This window comes from Anas platyrhynchos, chromosome 29 (assembly GCF_047663525.1).
Source record: "Anas platyrhynchos isolate ZD024472 breed Pekin duck chromosome 29, IASCAAS_PekinDuck_T2T, whole genome shotgun sequence".
NCBI classification, from domain to species: Eukaryota; Metazoa; Chordata; class Aves; order Anseriformes; family Anatidae; genus Anas; species Anas platyrhynchos.
In genome coordinates, this window is record NC_092615.1 from 3,446,237 (window position 1) to 3,462,924 (window position 16,688).

A 16,688-nucleotide genomic window follows, 5' to 3' on the forward strand; every position below is an offset into this window, starting at 1 on the left:
AAGCACCTGAAAAGCGCCACCTGCTACTAAGAAGAGACTGCTCAAGATCCACCAGGACATGGTAATTACCGATACACTCTGTGCCAGAGGGGCTGACTTCAAAGCCTTCATTGCAGTCGCAGCGGTAACTTCCCACTGTGTTGATGCAGCGGCCGTTGGGGCAGATTCCAGGCTTGGTGCGACATTCGTTCTCATCTAGGAAGGAAGGAGCCATGAAGAGCTGCAGCGAGGCCCAGGACAAATTGCAGCTTTCCATGAGTTCCCATGCTAGCACTCAGTTTGAAAATCCCTCACATAACTGCCAAGGAACACTCCCACATTCTCCTGAATGAGAAATACTTTCCTCAGACATCCCCCAGAGCAGCCCTGGTTTGCACATTCTCCACCTGCAAGTGGCTGAGCTGCCAGACCAGGAGTGGATCTGGCCACAATGCCTGTTCCTTTTGTACCTAATGCTATCTGGGTTAGCCAGCACTGGTCCTTCCAAAAGCAGCTCAGTGCAAAGAAGCTTGACACAGACATGGAAAAATTCAGGAAAAAGGACACTAGGTGCAATGTGTCATCCTGTGTTGAAACAAATGGGTCCACTGATGAGCAGGGTGTGCAGGCATCTAGTAAAACAAGAACTTCTCACCCATGGGGAACCCCAGAAAGAATGTGTTTGACAGGATAAAAATGAAAGCTAGATAATGGGCAGCCCCAGGTCTCTACCGAGGATGGTCTACAGCTCCACTGGGAAACCCTCCCAGTCCGGGTCCTTGGTACCTGTGCAGCCATCTCCATCAGGCCTGCGTTGCATTCCTGGTGGGCAGATGCACATGAAGGTGCCGATGAGATTCTTGCACAGCATTCCTCGAGACTCACAGTCGTGCAGACCCTCTACACATTCATCCAGATCTGCAATGGAGAACTTCATGAGACCGTGTTCATCCTTCCATATCTACACCACTGTGGGGGCAGCTAAAGACTGAGTGCTCACATCTGCAGTGCTCTGTCAATCCCTACTGCCATGGTCAAGGCTGGCTGGCACACAGCACAGACACCAGGGTAGATGTGAGAGTGAGCACAAGCCAAGAGACACCATCCCAGAAGTCCTGCCTTCTCTCTGTACAGCACCAGAGACAGGCTAAGGGCTGGGCTCTTGGGAGGGTGTGGGACCCAAATGGACCCAGATGGCTGCAGAAGGGGTATTTTACCTCTGCACATTCTTCTGTCTTCTCGGAGGGCGTATCCAGATGGACAAGTGCACTCGTAGGAGCCAAAGGTGTTGATGCAGCGGAAGGCACACAGCAGGGGATTCAGTGCACATTCATTAATATCTGGGAGGCAGAAGAGAGGAGAGATCGTGACTTTGTGCTCTGAATGGGATCAGCCAGACAGTAATGTCAGTGGACCTCCCCATGAAGACCCTCCCCCTGGGCAGGCATCTCACGAGAACTTTCTGGGCTTCACCAAGGCTTCCTGTCATGGTCTGCTGTTTTAGGTCAGACGCATGGTGTTTGAGCCAACTGCAATGGAGACAGGGACCTGGCTCCTTGGTGAGGCAGCTCCTGCCTTCAGGTAGGCCTCCAGCACTCACCCTGGGCTCTGGTCTCAGAGGAAGCCAAGGGGGACAGGCTGTGATGTACATGGAGATGGGGACCAGGCAGCTTTTCTGCACTGTCCATTGGACAGTGCAGAAAAGTGCTGACCTGACTGCTGCTCACTCACCCAGGCAGCGATGAAGTGGGGACATGCACACAGCCTAGATACAGCTGTGGTTTTCTGGGGCAATGACCCAACTTGTGCACAGGTGCCTATGGAGGCAGGTGGATGAAGGACCCTGTGGGAACCATTGCCACTCTTGGGGCTAGGCACAGATTTACCAAAGAGAGTAAGGCCCTTGCTGGCCCCAGAGAGTCTGTAGAAATGTGAGAATTTTGGAAAAGGAGCAGGGGACTGCAAGGACCATCAGGGAAGAATAAAAACTTCGTTAAGGACAAAAGGGACTCCCCAGACATCTGCTTTGCACTTTTCTACATGGCACTAATGCCCAACAAACCAAGATTAGAAGACCACAGTTGCAGTGTGTCCCACAAGAGCTGTGAAGACTCATTATATCAGCCCTACATGTCCACCATTCTTCACTGGCTGGGGATTTCCCAGGTAAAATACCCATCTTGTGTGACAGAGAAAGCAAAAGCTGTGTCAGCGATCCTTGCCAGTTTGTCTGTGGGAAACGTTCTCCCAGACCTCAGCCAGACTGGCTCTGAAAGTTTGAGCAAAACCCATCATCTGGGAAGGAAGCTGGAGCAGGAAACCCATGGACTCCTCACTCCTCACTCCAGCTCTTCCCTTACATCTCCCAGCCAGGATGGAGTAATGTAACATGACTTTGCTAAGTGAAAGACTCCAGTGTCCAAATCTGGCTGGGAGAGTGTTATCCAAGCTAAAGGGATAGTGGAAGGAAGGAAGGAAGGTGTTTACTTGGTTTCTCCCACCTCTCACCCCGGAGCTGTGCAATGGGGATGAAGGCAGCCCCACAGCAGTGTTACCTTCACATGTCATCATGGGACCTGGCTCAAAGCCCTCGTCACAAGCACACTCGAAGCCTCCCACCACGTTGGTGCAGGTACCATTCCCACAGGGGTTGCCAATGGAGCATTCGTCTGTATCTGAAGGAAGCCAGGACCACGTTAAGAGGATGAGTTACATACAAAAGACGCAGGCAGAGCATTCAAAAGGGCCCAACAAAGTCAGGAGCCAGGCTTAAAAAAGGAAGGGACAGGGGAGAAGTAAATTCAAAAATCCTTCTTTTCACACATGTGCATGCTCATAGACTTTAAGGAGGATAAATGCAAGAGGGAGCGGTGCTCCCCACTCAGACCCTTACCTACACAATTGACTCCTGTGTAATCCAGGTTGTACCCAAAGGGGCACTCACAGCGGAAGGAACCATCAGTGTTAATGCAGGCCCCGTTTATGCAGACACCCAAGTTCTCCGAGCATTCATTCACATCTAGAAGGGAAACCAAGGCAATGAAACCTCATGTGAGCATGTGGCCAGAAACATCTGTCTTCACCAGGGCTGGTGACTGTGCTGGTGAGCAGAGACGATGAGCCTGGGAGGACACCCACCCACACTACTCTCCAGATAGCCTAAGTTTGGTTGCTTCTACGCTTCACACCCACAGGACACATTTCTTCTCATCCCTAGATCAGACCTTACCTTCTCGGGTGTCACCTGGGCCTGGGATGGCTCCATGACCATAAGGACACAGCTCCTGGAAGGCAACTGGAATAAAGTAGAGAAGTGAGATATGCTTAGAGATGCTTCCATTCTCAGAGCTGTATGGGAAACACCTTTGCCCACCTTGCATCTGGAAGCACTGAGATGCTTTTCCCTTATCTAAAGTCCCACCAAGAAATGACAACAAATCCAAAACAGAAATAAGCAATCCATTTCCCAGTAACCTGACTATGGTTGCTGGAGGCTCAGGGAATACTGCAATCTAGTAAGGGTGACTAGGTTTCAAAGCAGTACTCCCAAGACGAAGGAGTGCACTCTGCTGGAGAGCTCTCATTGCAGGTTGTTTGGCCTAACCTGCACACTTTCCCCATATTGCTCATGTTGGAGAAACACACAGACACATCTCCCATGAGCTAGGGCCCAGCACACCTACCATTTCCTTCCTGGGGGCACAGCTCACATGGGTCTCCCCAGCCTTCTCCTGGCATCTTGCTGCAGCAACACCGAGCCTTGGTGGTGTTGAAGGCCTTCGGGACAGAGCACTTCCCATTGTCAAAACGAGTGAAGCAGAAGCTCTGGCGAGTGTCTGTGGAAGGACAGGGAGATGCACAGGGCATTGCAGACATCCATTATGCCATCCTCCCCTTTCCCCTTCAGTATGAGGAAGGTCCTCTTCTGGACACTTGTGTCCAGGATGGCTCTAGAGGCAGGCAGTGCTGCTGCAGAGGAAGGGAGCATCCCACACCCCCCTTAATTTTGGCTCAGAGACACCAAATTGTCCTGGAGCTGTGCATAAACTGGTGGCAAACCAGGATATTTTATTATCATGCCTCCCTTCCCACCTCCCCCCCAACACTGTCTTGAGCACACCCCTATGGGGGCACGGCAGGCAGCAATAGTGCTGTTGCCAGCTCCTGACTCTATCTGTGGTGTTTGTGTTCCATAGAATAATTCAGGTTGGAAAAGACTGCTAAGATCATCTAGTCCAACCATCCCCCTACCTCCAATATTGCCCACTAAACCATGTCCCTAAGTACCACATCTACCCTTTTCTTAAAACACCTGCTAGGATGGTGAATCCACCACTTCCCTGGGCAACCTGGGAGCCTAAGCACTCTTTCTGAGAAGAAATTTTTCATGAAATCCAACCTGAACCTTCCCTGGCGCAACTTGAGGCCATTCCCTCTTGTCCTAACATTTACCATGTCCTGTACTTCCCCACCATCCTGCAGGCAGAGCCACACTCACCAAAGCACCGTCGTCCGTTATCAGACAGCACAAAGCCAGGAGGGCAAACACACTGGAAGCTGCCAGGAGTATTGGTGCACGTCCCGAAGAGGCAGATGTTGGGCTCCTCCTCACATTCATTGATATCTGGGACCATTGCAGATGCATTACTTACAGAGCAGCCAAAGGTCGCTCCTTTGCTCATTACATTAAAACCAGGTGAAGTCAGGATGTTTGGGGAGCTCTGTTGCTCACAGGTCTCACCCCTTTTGGGGATGGGAAGCTTGGCTTTACGCTTTAACCCACCTTCAGGGCAAATGGGACAATTGAAGAGGTCAGGGTACAGCAAAACCACTGACCCTCTCCTGTCCTGGCAGCAGGCCTTGCCTTTCTCTGTGCCCAATTGCTTTCAGGAGGATATTTGGGGGTGGTGATGCATGCCCCAGCCCACCCAGGAAGAATATGGTTGCTCTGGGAATAGCCCAAGGTGACCACATGCTGTGCTAAGAATGGAGGAGGCAGAGAGCCAACATTACCAATGCAGTTGTCGTTCTGCACTTCATACCCAGGGGGGCAGATACAGCGGAAGGAGCCCTCCAGGTTCTGGCAGGTGCCGGGGGAGCAGGTCCCAGGCAGGCTCACACACTCATTGATGTCTGCAGAGGAGAGGAAATAAGCAATGGCAGTGTCTGTGCTCAGCTCTGAGAATTCAGGTGGAGGGTACCTTTTCTGCAGTGTGGTGGGCATAAATAACCGGGGTACAACGTGCCTGTCCCTGAAGCCCCACAGGCTGCACCAGCGCTGGGACCACCTCAAGCAAAACCAGTCCTGCCTTGCAGGGTATTTCTCTGGTACACTGGTATGACTCTGCATGCTTTAGGAGCATGGACAAGACAATGTTTGCCCTCTGTCTGCAGGTCTCAGCTGGTTGCAAGGGGCTGGCACGACCGTTCCTGGCATTGCTGGAACTGAGACACAGGCGTAGTTGGGTCCAATCCAGTTTTCCACTGGCAGTCAAATGACAATGCTTTGACTTGACGGGACTTGGGGCATTGTGAGCGAGTCCATTTGCCTCAGATGGGAATACCTTTAGGTAGACCAGCTTGGGGACCAGGTATCTTAGCACTACACCATGCCAGCCATGCCAGCATACAGCATAACTCTCTGAGGACTAGCCTGCTCCACATATACTCACCTACACAGTTCTTCCCATCAGGGGTCCGGTCATAACCCTCTTGGCACAGGCACTGGAAGGAGCCGATGCTATTGATGCACTGGCCATTTCGACACACCTGTCCCACCAGGGATGAACACTCATCAATATCTGTGCGGGGAAAACGACAAGAACAGTGGGAAGAGATATGCACAGCGTGAGTGTCGGTGTACCACCTTGACCAGCCCCTTATCTCTGATTGGTAACATGCCCAACTACCCCAATAGCCACTGACAGGATAACAGCTGCCATGTGGCACCCAGAATCACCCCCTGCACGCCCCTGTGTGACACCCAGTGACTGCCCTCAGCTCTTGCCAGATGACACCAGTCATCCATTACCCGTGTGGTTGGGACTGTGCGTAACTCACCCATGCAGTCATTATTGTGTGTTAGCTCAAAGCCAGGGAAGCAAAGGCAGTTGTAGGAGCCAACTGTGTTCTTGCAGGTCCCATTTCCACAGGGTTGCCGGTCACATTCATCAATATCTGCAGGGAAAAGGACACAGCTGATTGAGGGGCGATGTGAGCTGAGAGGCATTGTCTTGGATGAGCAGACAGGGTCCAGAGAGCTGCACGTCTATGGTTTTGCATGGCCAGCCTGAGATTAAGAGGACACAGTGGCCACATCCTTGGCACTACCCAGCAGATGCTGGGGAGAGCTCACGTCCATCCTGACACCGTGAGTCACTCAAAAGGACAGTGCAGGGCTGGGGCAGTCACACTGACCCATGCACATGGTCTGCTCCCCGGTGGCCTTGAAGCCGTTATGACAGATGCAGATGTAGCTGCCCTCGGTGTCAACACAGTCCCCGTGGCTGCAGACATTGGGTATCTCCTGGCACTCATTGCGACCTAAAACAGAGCAAAGTGGGCACCAGTGAGCAGAAGGGGTGGGCCAAATGGGAGAAGTTGAGGTGCTAACCGTTTGCAGACCCCTGCTTGCTGTGTTTGTGAGCAACAGCACAGCAGAATGGGATCTGAGTTTTCAGAGAGATGGCTCTTCACGGAGAAAAAGCAAGAAGATTTTTTGATCTGCAGTCTCTAAAGAAGTATTTCATTAAAGCAAATGCCTGAGCTGCCAAACTAAAGCTGCAATTCACAGAGATCCTTTTTCACCTCCAGGGACCCACAGTCCCTTGGAATTATTCTAAAAGTGTAGGCATCCCATAATCACAGCACATGCCCCCAAGCCTGACAAAAGATCAGGAACCAGTGCATGGGTCTGGCATATCCTTCATCCTGTCCTTCCTTGGGTCCACACAGGGTGGTCTGCAAAGCCAGATGAATAGCTTAGGGGGTTCAGCACCTCCCACATGTGCCTCTAGAATAGGTAGCAAACAGCTCCCGTCTTACCCACGCAGGCTCCGCTAGGCGACAGCTTGTATCCAGTTGAGCATTCACACCTGTAACTGCCGGGGATGTTGATGCAGTCAGCATTACGCTGGCAGAGGTTCTCCCCGCTGCTGCATTCATCAATGTCTGTGGGAGGAGAGAAGTGCACACCTTGACTGTGCAGAGTGCCAACAACTCACCAGGCGTTATCCTGGTAGGGCTGGAGAGGCTAATTGGAATCAACTGAATTGTTACCTGTGGTTTGTTCCAACCAGTGTCAATATTCATCATTTTTCTATTGCTTTGTAATAAAATAATGCATTTTAGGTATAATTCAATTCTTTTAAACAATAGCATTTACAAACACTAAAAAACCACAAAACAAACAAAAAAAAGAAAACAAACAAACAAAAGCACTAAAACCAGAAGAGGAAAAAAACAGAAAGGAACATTCACAAAAACCAGCATTTTTTTTTGTCCAAGATTTGATGCAGAAAAGTCAAATAATTTCAAGAAGGCTGAGAACGTGAGGATTCTATCTATGGCTGCTGACAGCCCTGACCCTGATGCCCCATGACCTGGGGAGATGCTAGTGCTATGCTGAGCCCCCCCACCCCCACAGGCACCCTTGGGAGCACTGTCCTGGCTGTTCTCTTACCTTCACAGATGAGCAGGATGTTGTTGTAGCTGAATCCAATGGGGCACTCACACCGAAAGCTGCCAATCTGATTGATGCAGACACCATTCGTGCAGATAGCAGGGATCTCACTGCACTCATCGATATCTAGACACAGATAACATCTGTCATCAAACCAGGAAGGCAGAAAGGAAGAAAGCATCCCCATAACTGGAATACTATTGCCCTTGTTCATTCTACAAAGAAGATTAACAGGGAAAGGCCACCAGGCAACCAGTGGGACAACTCTTGCAGGATTAGTACTGGATCCTGCAGATAGTGCCAGGCAAGGACTGCTCTGCAGAATTCTGCCTACCCAACAGAGCCACACGACTGTAAGTCACAGGAGCCAGAGGATTGCTGGCAGAGCCTGCACAGCACATGTTGGGAGGGATCCTACTGAAGACATCCACCTTGCTTTCTCCAAGTATACTTCTGTAGTACAATAGACAGTAGCTCAGGCTGCGGGACCAGGCTGGAACTGGGAAGCTCAGGGAAGCCTCTGAAACACTGAGAGGGCTTGAGGGGCCCTGACTCTTATCTCTGTGTTCAGTACAATCTTCCACCAGGCCTGCCAGCCCTGCAGCCCCACACAAGTGACTGACAACCTCTGTAGCATGGCCCACGCTTCAAGTTCTTCTTGCTTGAACTGCAGAACTTCCATAGACACTCCACAAATTCCATAACTTTCACCAGCACCTCTGACTTTCCATCTACCAAAATACAACCCCAAAATCTCAGCTCTCAGCACCCTGAGGTTGCAATGCCTGTGCTCCTAGCACAGGCCATAGACAAGTGCCAGGTCTATCACATGTGAATTCTAGATCTACCTGGCTACAGGCTACTGTCTATGGTCACTGGCCACCCGTCTGTCCAGGTAGCACTGAGACCAACAGACAACTGCAAATGTGGAAAGCTCTGAGCAGCCCAGGCACTCTGGACACAATCCTGAAGGCTTGGTGAACTGCTTGCAACCATGTTTGCCACCTCTTTCCCTTCTCTCTTCTACTCAAGGCTTAATTTGCTGAGGGAATGGAAGCAAACGTGCTCACAGACACTGTGGGAAGAAAGTAGAAGGGTAGAGAGAGCAGGCCTGGCACCACACGTGGGGACAGAAGGGGCTGGCTGTACTCACCGATTGGCTTCCCCGTGTGGATGTCGATGATAAAGCCAGGGGCCTGGTTCCCACACAGGATCTGGTACTCAGCTGGAAGGGAAACACCACAGTCATGGCCATGCCTGCTGGCAGCCAGTGAGGAGTGAGAGGGATGAGGGCCAAGAATGGCTGGAGTGAGCAGAGAGAGGATGTAACAGGTCGAAGGGGATCTGCATGGTGCCTGGCCAGGAATCTCAGGGGCTGGCACGTGGGGAACGCTGAGCACGTCTGTGGCACAGGGCAGAGAGCTTACACATGTACTGCAGGGCATAGACGCACCTACATGTACACACACACACTGGCACATACACACAAAGACATGCATGCATGTGCATGTCCCCATAGCGTTCACACCTGTAGGCACTGTCTGCCAGCCATGATGCTTTTTCTTCTCCCCCACTATTTTGTTACTCCCCCTGTGCCTGTGTCTCAAAGTGCACGGAAAAGTAAGAGGGTAGCCATGATCTCCAGATGCCTTTCCAGGAAGTTTGACTTACAGCTGGCTGGCGTGGGGCAGGGCTCGCATGGCTTGTTCCAGGCCTTGCCAATGTTGTAGGAGCAGCAGCACATCTTCTTGGTCATGTTGAAGGACAGCTCATTCTCACACGTGTCATTGTAGTTGCGATAGCACACACTCTTCCTCATGTCTGCAAAGGCAGCGCAGACATTGTCTTGTGCCCACCCTCAGAACAAGTGCTGCAAGCCCGAGTGAGCTCCTTGCCAGGGATATGTCAGATGGCCCTGTCCTGGTGCTCAGGGACTGCATGTAACGCACAGGCCCAGCAAAGTGGCTGCAGGGATGGGCTGAAGCCCTGCTCAATGAGAGCTTTGGACTCTGTCCCACAGCAGGCAATGGCAATGCACATCCTCTGACATGGGCAATGGTGTGCGGTGTAGGGGCAGGGATGCATTCAGGCACCCTGAGTCCCAGCCCCTGCTCCCAGCACTTCCCACTCCTTCCACTCAGCCACACTGCCCGTATCATGCTGCCCACAGCACCACCCATGAGTCGTGCACAGCCAGGGCACTGCTGGGCCCCTTCCCAGAGTTTTGGATAATGCCATACCCATGCAGTTATTTCCTCCGTTGACTTGCATGTACTCAGGGGGGCACACACAGGTGTAGTTGCCGAGGGTGTTGTAGCAGGTCCCGGGGCCGCAGATCCCAATGTGAGCAGAGCACTCATCAATATCTGCCGAACAAGAGGAGACAGGAGGTTGAAGTACTGCGCACAGGTAGACACAAGCCTGATGTGGGGTGGAGGATGGGCTTGGCACTAGGTATGGATAGGCCTGGCACAGGGCACGTGCAAGCTGGCATGGGGACCGGGCTGGGAGAGAGAAAGGGGCCAGGGTTTGTGAAAAGAACAGCAAATGTGGAAGAGAAAGGGGAAGATACTCTGCCAACCACTCCTACAGCACAAAGGGAAGGCCCAGCACAGATATAACCATGACTCTGTTGCACACACATACACATGCATGCACACACTTGTGCCACAGACACCAAGCACAGTACAGCTACCTTCACAGATGCGTGTGTCCTCATTGAGGTAGTAGCCGAGGGGGCACTCACACTGGAAGCTGCCAAAAGTGTTCACACAGTTGCCACCCTGGCAGAGGCCCGGCAGCTCCTGGCACTCATCGATATCTGTGGAGGGAGAGCAGCCAGGAGGTGTTCACTACCTGGCAGACCAGACCAGGGAGTGTCCTCAAACCAGGACCCCTCGTGAGGGTCAGGATGGCCAGCTGGGCTTACCTTCCAGGATGACAGTGATGGGGTTGGGCCGGAAACCTTCTCCTCCAGGGCACAGGGTCTTGTACTCAGCTGTGGAAAAAGTCAGTCAGGAGGGTCCTGAGCTGAGTAAGCTCCTGTGGAACAGGACAGGGAGGGAAACCCAGGGGAAACCCAGGAGAAACCCAGGAGAAACAGGACATGGGGATGGTGATTGAGGTACAGACGGAGCAGCGTGACTCCTGTCACACTCTAAGCCAACTTAGCCTCTCCAGCTCTGCCTGCCCAGGCCTGAATGGGGTTATTCCACATTCCCCAGCCTTGTGACAAGGAATAAAGGATTCCAGTCTGGACCCCTGAGTTACAGCCTGCCTGGTCTCCCCCCACCTTTCCCCAGCCTTGGTCTACATGTCTAACCTTGCACAGCAGGGTCAGCCTCTCCTCCCTCATTTCCTTTGCTCTGTAATAATTCTAACAAATACTGGACCTGGGACCTCTAGCCTGAGCTGAGAAGCTACAGGGACACAGCCCCTTTTCTTCTTTCTGCCATATGCTGCCCATCCAGCCCATCCAGTTCATCCCAGATGCCTTCCCAACTCACTTGTGTTGGCTGGAGGACAAAGCTCACAGGGGTTACCCCATGCACGACCCAGTGAGCAGCAGCAAGATGCCCGAGTGACACCAACTCCAATCTCTGCACTGCACGAGATGCCCCCATCTCCTCGATCCTGGGTGTCCAGGAAGCAGTTTCCAACACGGGTATCTATGCAAAGAAAGTACTGTGTGAGTAAGCAAAGAACTGTGTGCACAGGAGGAAAAACATCTGAGCTCTTGACAGGAAAGTGTGTTTACTAGACAGGTCCCCACTCACCCACACAGCCCACACCAGTGGGGTTCAACTCAAAGTCTTGTGGACAGTTGCACAGGTAGCTGCCAGGGGTGTTGACACATAGGCCATTGATACAGTTCACAGGGTCAGCACATTCATTGATGTCTGAAAAGATGGAAAGATGAAGACTGAAAAGAAAGATGAATACTGCCACAGAAACCACTCATCTAACCTGGTCTTGAACACCTCCAGGGATGGGGCATCCACAACCTCTCCAGGCAACCTGTTCCAGTGGCTCAACACCCTCTGAGGGATGAATTTCCTCCTAATCTCTATTCTAAATCTCCCCTCATTTAGTTTAAAAACATTCCCCCTTGTCCTGTCATTATCTGGTTGAGCAAACAGTTGCTCTCCATCTTTTTTATATGTCCCCTTTAAGTACTGAAAGGTCGCAATGAAGTCACCCTGGAGCCTTCTCTTCTGTAGGCTGAACATCCCCAGCTCTCTCAGCCTTTCTTCATTAGGAGAGTCACTCCTCTGGAGCCGCTCTAACAGATCCATGTCCTTCTTGTGCCAGGCCCCAGACCTGGATGCAGCACTCCAGGTGGCACTTCACAAGGACAAAGCAGAGAAGCACAATCACCTCCCTCCACCTGCTGCCCACTCCTTTGTTGATGCAGCCCAGGATGCAGTTGGCCTTCTGGGCTGCAAGCACGCACTGATGTTTTTGTCAACTGATGCAGTCAGTATTAATAAATCTTAAAATGCTGCTAGATCAAACCTGTGTAAAAATTTCTTGAGACAAACCAAGTGTCCTCAGCCTCTCCTCACAGGCCATGCCTTTCAGCCCTTTGACCAGTTTTGTTACCCTTCTCTGGATGCTTTAAAGTACCTTAACATCCTTTTTTTACTGTGGAGCCCAGAACACAATATTCAAGGAGAGGATGTACCATGGGTCAGTAATCCTCATCCAATGGACACATGCAAGTCCTGTACCTGTGCAGTTGCCTCCACTCCTGTCCAGTTCATAGCCATCATCACAGGCGCAACGGAACATCCCAGGCAGGTTCTGGCAGGTCCCAAAGACACAGATATTCTGGAAAGTGCATTCATCGATATCTGCAAGAGAGGGAGAGCTGGGTACTCAGGATCTGGCAAGGTGAGGGATAGGACAGGACTCTCCCGCTCTCTGCAAAGCAAAGCCACAGCCTAGTCACCCACTTGGTAACCCATGTCCTCATGGTGGTTCTAGTTCCAAGGGATATCACCTCCTGGGTGAGCAGAACCAGGAATGCTGTGTCAATGCCTTCTCCCCTCACTCCTGTTTAGTTGATTGCTCACATATTGCCTGAATCCTCAGCTTAGCCCAGCCCTGCAGGCTGGGGACCAAGGCCTAGAAGTGGAAGAGCTGACACGTCTGAAGAGTAGTTCTCACCTGGAGCTGCCAGCCTGGGGAATAGCACCTTGGAGTCAGAGCAGAGCCTACAGTTCAGCACTGACAATGGGGTACCCAGCACTGATGGTCAGGGTTCTGACTACCTGCAAGAACCCAGGAGCCTTGCACCACCAGATGATGGTGTGTCTTGCTTAGTAGTGGATCAGGTGGCTATGGTGCTGAGGAGAGGCAAAGGCCAGAAAAGGAGGTAGACCCTGGATATCTTGAAGTTGGTAACAAAACTCTGTGCACTTACCCTGGCAGGCCTTGCTGTCCTCTGTGGGATTGAAGCCCATCTCGCACTCGCAGCGATAACCCCCAGGTGCATTGAGACACTGTCCATTCTCACACAGGTTCACATTGTCTGCACATTCATCCACATCTAGAGAGAGTCAGGTGTGAGACTGAAATGGTGTCCACCCAAATATAGGAGCTTTTTCCACCTTAATCAGGAAATTCCCACAAGCTTGTTCCCACCCCTCTGCTAGGAGGCTGCAAAGAGGGGGCTGAGATACTTCTCAATCTTCCCCAAACACCAGCTGAGAAGAAGGTGGATCTCTGCTGAAGGTAAATCAGCAGATTGTGGTGCAGGTCAGGCTGCAGTGGGTTTTGGAAGATATCTGGTTTGGGGAACCCCATACAGGCAGCCAGGTGCTGGGTGAGTTTGAGAGGGGTGAGACCTTTGCCTCAGGACACGCAAGCCACAATCCTGCTGCTGTGTGAGTCTGTGGGACTTACCTGTGCAGGAGAAGCCATCCCCATTAAAGCCTTCTCGGCAGGCGCAGCGGTAGGACCCTGGTGTGTTGATGCAGTTGGCGTTCAGGTTGCACTTGTGCTCTTCAGTTGCACACTCATCCAGGTCTGGGAAGGGAACAGCACCTTGTCAATTCAGACACACATACCCACGCATACACCCTTACATCCCTTTATACATACCGCACACATTGATCCAGTAAGTCCTGCACTCTTATAAGCACATCATACATATACCAGCACATCCCTACACACCTCCCACACCCACACCCCACTGTACAGCCACATTGCCATCTGACATTCATCCAAACACATTCCAATATCACACACACACACTCCACATCCCACAAACATATGCCCTTGCTACCACCATCACTTGGATCCTTCCCAGACATAGTCACAGAGCCTGACAGTGCAACACCTGCAGCCCCCCTTCATCCTGCACCTGCACTTTGAAAAATCCTCATGCAGGGCCCCTTGGGCTCAAGCCCATTGTAAGCCAACCCAGCCCAACCTTCACAGGTAGCCACAGAGCACCTGGACACACCAATATGCTCTCCTAGGATGAGAACTCACCATTGCACTTCAGCCCATCTCCAAGCCACCCTGTGCGACACTTGCACTTGAAGCTCCCAGGCACATTGATGCAGGAGGCATGCATGTCACAGTTGTGAGCCCCAATCTCACATTCATCAATGTCTGCAAGAAGGAAGGATATCAGAGCATGATGCAACTCAGCTTCCCCAAGAACATGTTGCCCTGGGGTTGTACCCTTGAGCTGAAGAGCTGATCTTTGTTCCCTTCTGGAATATAGAGACAAAAGGAAGGACAGCTTCCTGGCTTGGCTATAAACCAGGGAAGTGTCACCCTGCCTGAAACTTGCCTTAGTGCCAGTGTGTGCCTGCCCAGGAGGGGCTCCCAGCCCCAGGGGTGCCCACGGTATCCCCCACCAGAGAGATGGAGTTTCCTCCAAGGCAGCTGCAGGAGGTATTTGTGAGGGCTCCCACTAGCACTCTGGGGCTTCAGTGCTGATGTGTTCCCACCTGTGCAGCCTGTGGTTCCCTTCTTGACGAAATAGCCCAGCTGGCAGTGACAGATGAAGGAGCCCTTTGTGTTTTCACACTCGCCATGCAGGCAGATGTTAGGGTTGAGATCACATTCATTCACATCTGCAGAAGAAAAAGGGCTTGCTTTCAACACCACAAGGACCATGTCCTGACTTTGCAGCAAGCTTCGGCTTCTCTCCTTCCTTCCCTCCCCCAGCAACCTTGTGGTACAGTGTTGATGTGCCCAGGGCACAGCTATGTCCTTACCAATACAAGTCTTCATGTCCAGGGATGCCATGAAGCCATCGAAGCAGAGGCAGCGATACTCCCCAGGGATGTTAGTACACTGCCCACCGTCACAGATGTCTGGATTATCCTCACATTCATCAATATCTAGAGAGAGAAGACCATTGCTTAAGTTAAAATGTTAAGAGCCAGGGAAAGAGTATTGTGGGAGCAGTAGGGGGCAGGAGGGAGTCACAGGAGGGGCTGTGTAACAAGTCATGTACAGGCCTGGGGGGCCTGTAAGGAGGCACTGGACTTTGAATCAGAGAATCACAGAATTGTAGGGGCTGGCAGGGCCCTCCAGAGATCATCGGGCCCAACCCCCCTGCCAAAGCAGTTCCCCAGAGCAGGCTGCCCAGGGAGGCGTCCAGACAGGCCTTGAATATCTCCAGAGAAGGAGCCCCCCCAGCCTCCATGGGCAGCCTGTCCCAGCGCTCCGGCACCCTCCCCGGGAAGAAGTTCTTTGGCGTGTTGGTGCGGAACTGCCTGGGCTCCATTTGGTGGCCACTGCCCCTTGTCCTGTCCCCACAGAGCCCTAAGAAGAGGTTGGCCATGTCCCTCTGTCTGCCACCCCTCAGCTCTTTCCAGACACTGCTCAGATCCCCTCTCAGCCTTCTCTTCCCAAGGCTGCCCAGCCCCAGCTCTCTCAGCCTCTCCTCCCAGGGGAGATGCTCGAGGCCCCAGATCATCTCTGTGGCCTCCGCTGGGCTCCTTCCAGGAGATCCCTGCCTTTTTTGTGCTTGGGAGTCCAGAACTTGACCCAGCCCTCCAGGTGAATTGACAGCACTGCAGAGTAAACCTTAGTCCAGAGAAATCAGCTCTCTGGAAGTGACCTAAAAATGAGACCCCCACACTCTCACACTATGTCTGACAGGCAGTGGATGCAGAGGACCCTGGGACAGCACCTATGAGAGCCAAGCTGAACACTCACCTGCACACGATCTCTTGTCTGGCATCAGTGCATAGCCTTCACTGCAGCTGCACTCATAGCTGCCCTCCGAGTTGGAGCAGTGTGTGTCACAGCCACCATTGGTTATGGTGCACTCATCAATGTCTGGGGGAGAAGGGAGAAGTCAAACATCGAGTTAAGTCATCACCTGGGATACGTGCACTGCAGCAGCCCTGCTCAGATTCAGCGCCAGCATGCAAGAACGAGGTGGGAGAGGTGCCTTTGTGATGGGCTTGCTGCAGAGGGAACAAAGCTCTCCTGCCCAGGTGAAAGCATTCTTGCCTTCACTGTCAACCACTTCCCAGCTCACCAGTTTCATAGCTGGTGATAACCCTTTGCCAACAGGCAGGACGTTCCCCCCATACCTGATGTTAACTTACACTCAGACACCCTGCTGAGCATCATAAGGGGTATGAAGCCAGGAGGGTCCTGGATGCACACTGGGGTCTTGGCATAGCATTTGGCAAAGTGGAGTACTCACCGACACAGCCCTGTCTGTCTGGTGTGGCCTGGAAGCCTGAATCACAAGCGCACTGGTAGGTACCGATGATATTGACACAGCGTCCATTGCGACACAAGTTGTCACTGAGAGAGCACTCATTGATATCTGTGGTGGAGAGAAGAGTTTGAGCAGCCAGCCATCCTGCTACCATGTCAAGCATCATTTGGTACACAGCCCTGGGTACCCTGACCTACAATCTCAATTTGTCCTTGCTTTCTGACCTGATACTCTCCCATGTACTTTCTGTCCTGAGAAGAGAAAGCAGGCTGATTCCCCAGAGCCATGACCTGCAGTCCCTAGGCTCAGCCCCAGGCTGGTCTGATT

At 52.2% G+C, this 16,688-nt stretch overlaps 1 protein-coding gene across 5 annotated transcripts in view; it reads right to left on the bottom strand.

The window, feature by feature from the left end:
• LOC101790805 (fibrillin-2) overlaps positions 1-16,688 on the bottom strand; it is a 116,513-nt gene that overhangs the window by 9,881 nt on the left and 89,944 nt on the right. For all 5 annotated transcript variants that reach the window (XM_038169201.2, XM_038169199.2, XM_072029151.1 and 2 more), the window contains exons 28-56: positions 16,344-16,469; positions 15,845-15,967; positions 14,896-15,021; positions 14,626-14,751; positions 14,159-14,281; positions 13,568-13,690; positions 13,086-13,211; positions 12,391-12,513; positions 11,437-11,559; positions 11,167-11,328; positions 10,590-10,658; positions 10,356-10,481; positions 9,901-10,026; positions 9,332-9,481; positions 8,814-8,885; positions 7,661-7,786; positions 7,024-7,149; positions 6,397-6,522; positions 6,040-6,156; positions 5,652-5,780; positions 4,993-5,112; positions 4,478-4,603; positions 3,663-3,815; positions 3,209-3,274; positions 2,873-2,998; positions 2,535-2,654; positions 1,197-1,319; positions 766-897; positions 70-195 (exon numbers count right to left, since the gene is read on the bottom strand). In XM_038169201.2, the coding sequence (XP_038025129.1) occupies positions 70-195; positions 766-897; positions 1,197-1,319; positions 2,535-2,654; positions 2,873-2,998; positions 3,209-3,274; positions 3,663-3,815; positions 4,478-4,603; positions 4,993-5,112; positions 5,652-5,780; positions 6,040-6,156; positions 6,397-6,522; positions 7,024-7,149; positions 7,661-7,786; positions 8,814-8,885; positions 9,332-9,481; positions 9,901-10,026; positions 10,356-10,481; positions 10,590-10,658; positions 11,167-11,328; positions 11,437-11,559; positions 12,391-12,513; positions 13,086-13,211; positions 13,568-13,690; positions 14,159-14,281; positions 14,626-14,751; positions 14,896-15,021; positions 15,845-15,967; positions 16,344-16,469 (3,540 nt within the window). The remainder of the gene's footprint in view (positions 1-69; positions 196-765; positions 898-1,196; positions 1,320-2,534; positions 2,655-2,872; positions 2,999-3,208; positions 3,275-3,662; positions 3,816-4,477; positions 4,604-4,992; positions 5,113-5,651; positions 5,781-6,039; positions 6,157-6,396; positions 6,523-7,023; positions 7,150-7,660; positions 7,787-8,813; positions 8,886-9,331; positions 9,482-9,900; positions 10,027-10,355; positions 10,482-10,589; positions 10,659-11,166; positions 11,329-11,436; positions 11,560-12,390; positions 12,514-13,085; positions 13,212-13,567; positions 13,691-14,158; positions 14,282-14,625; positions 14,752-14,895; positions 15,022-15,844; positions 15,968-16,343; positions 16,470-16,688) is intronic.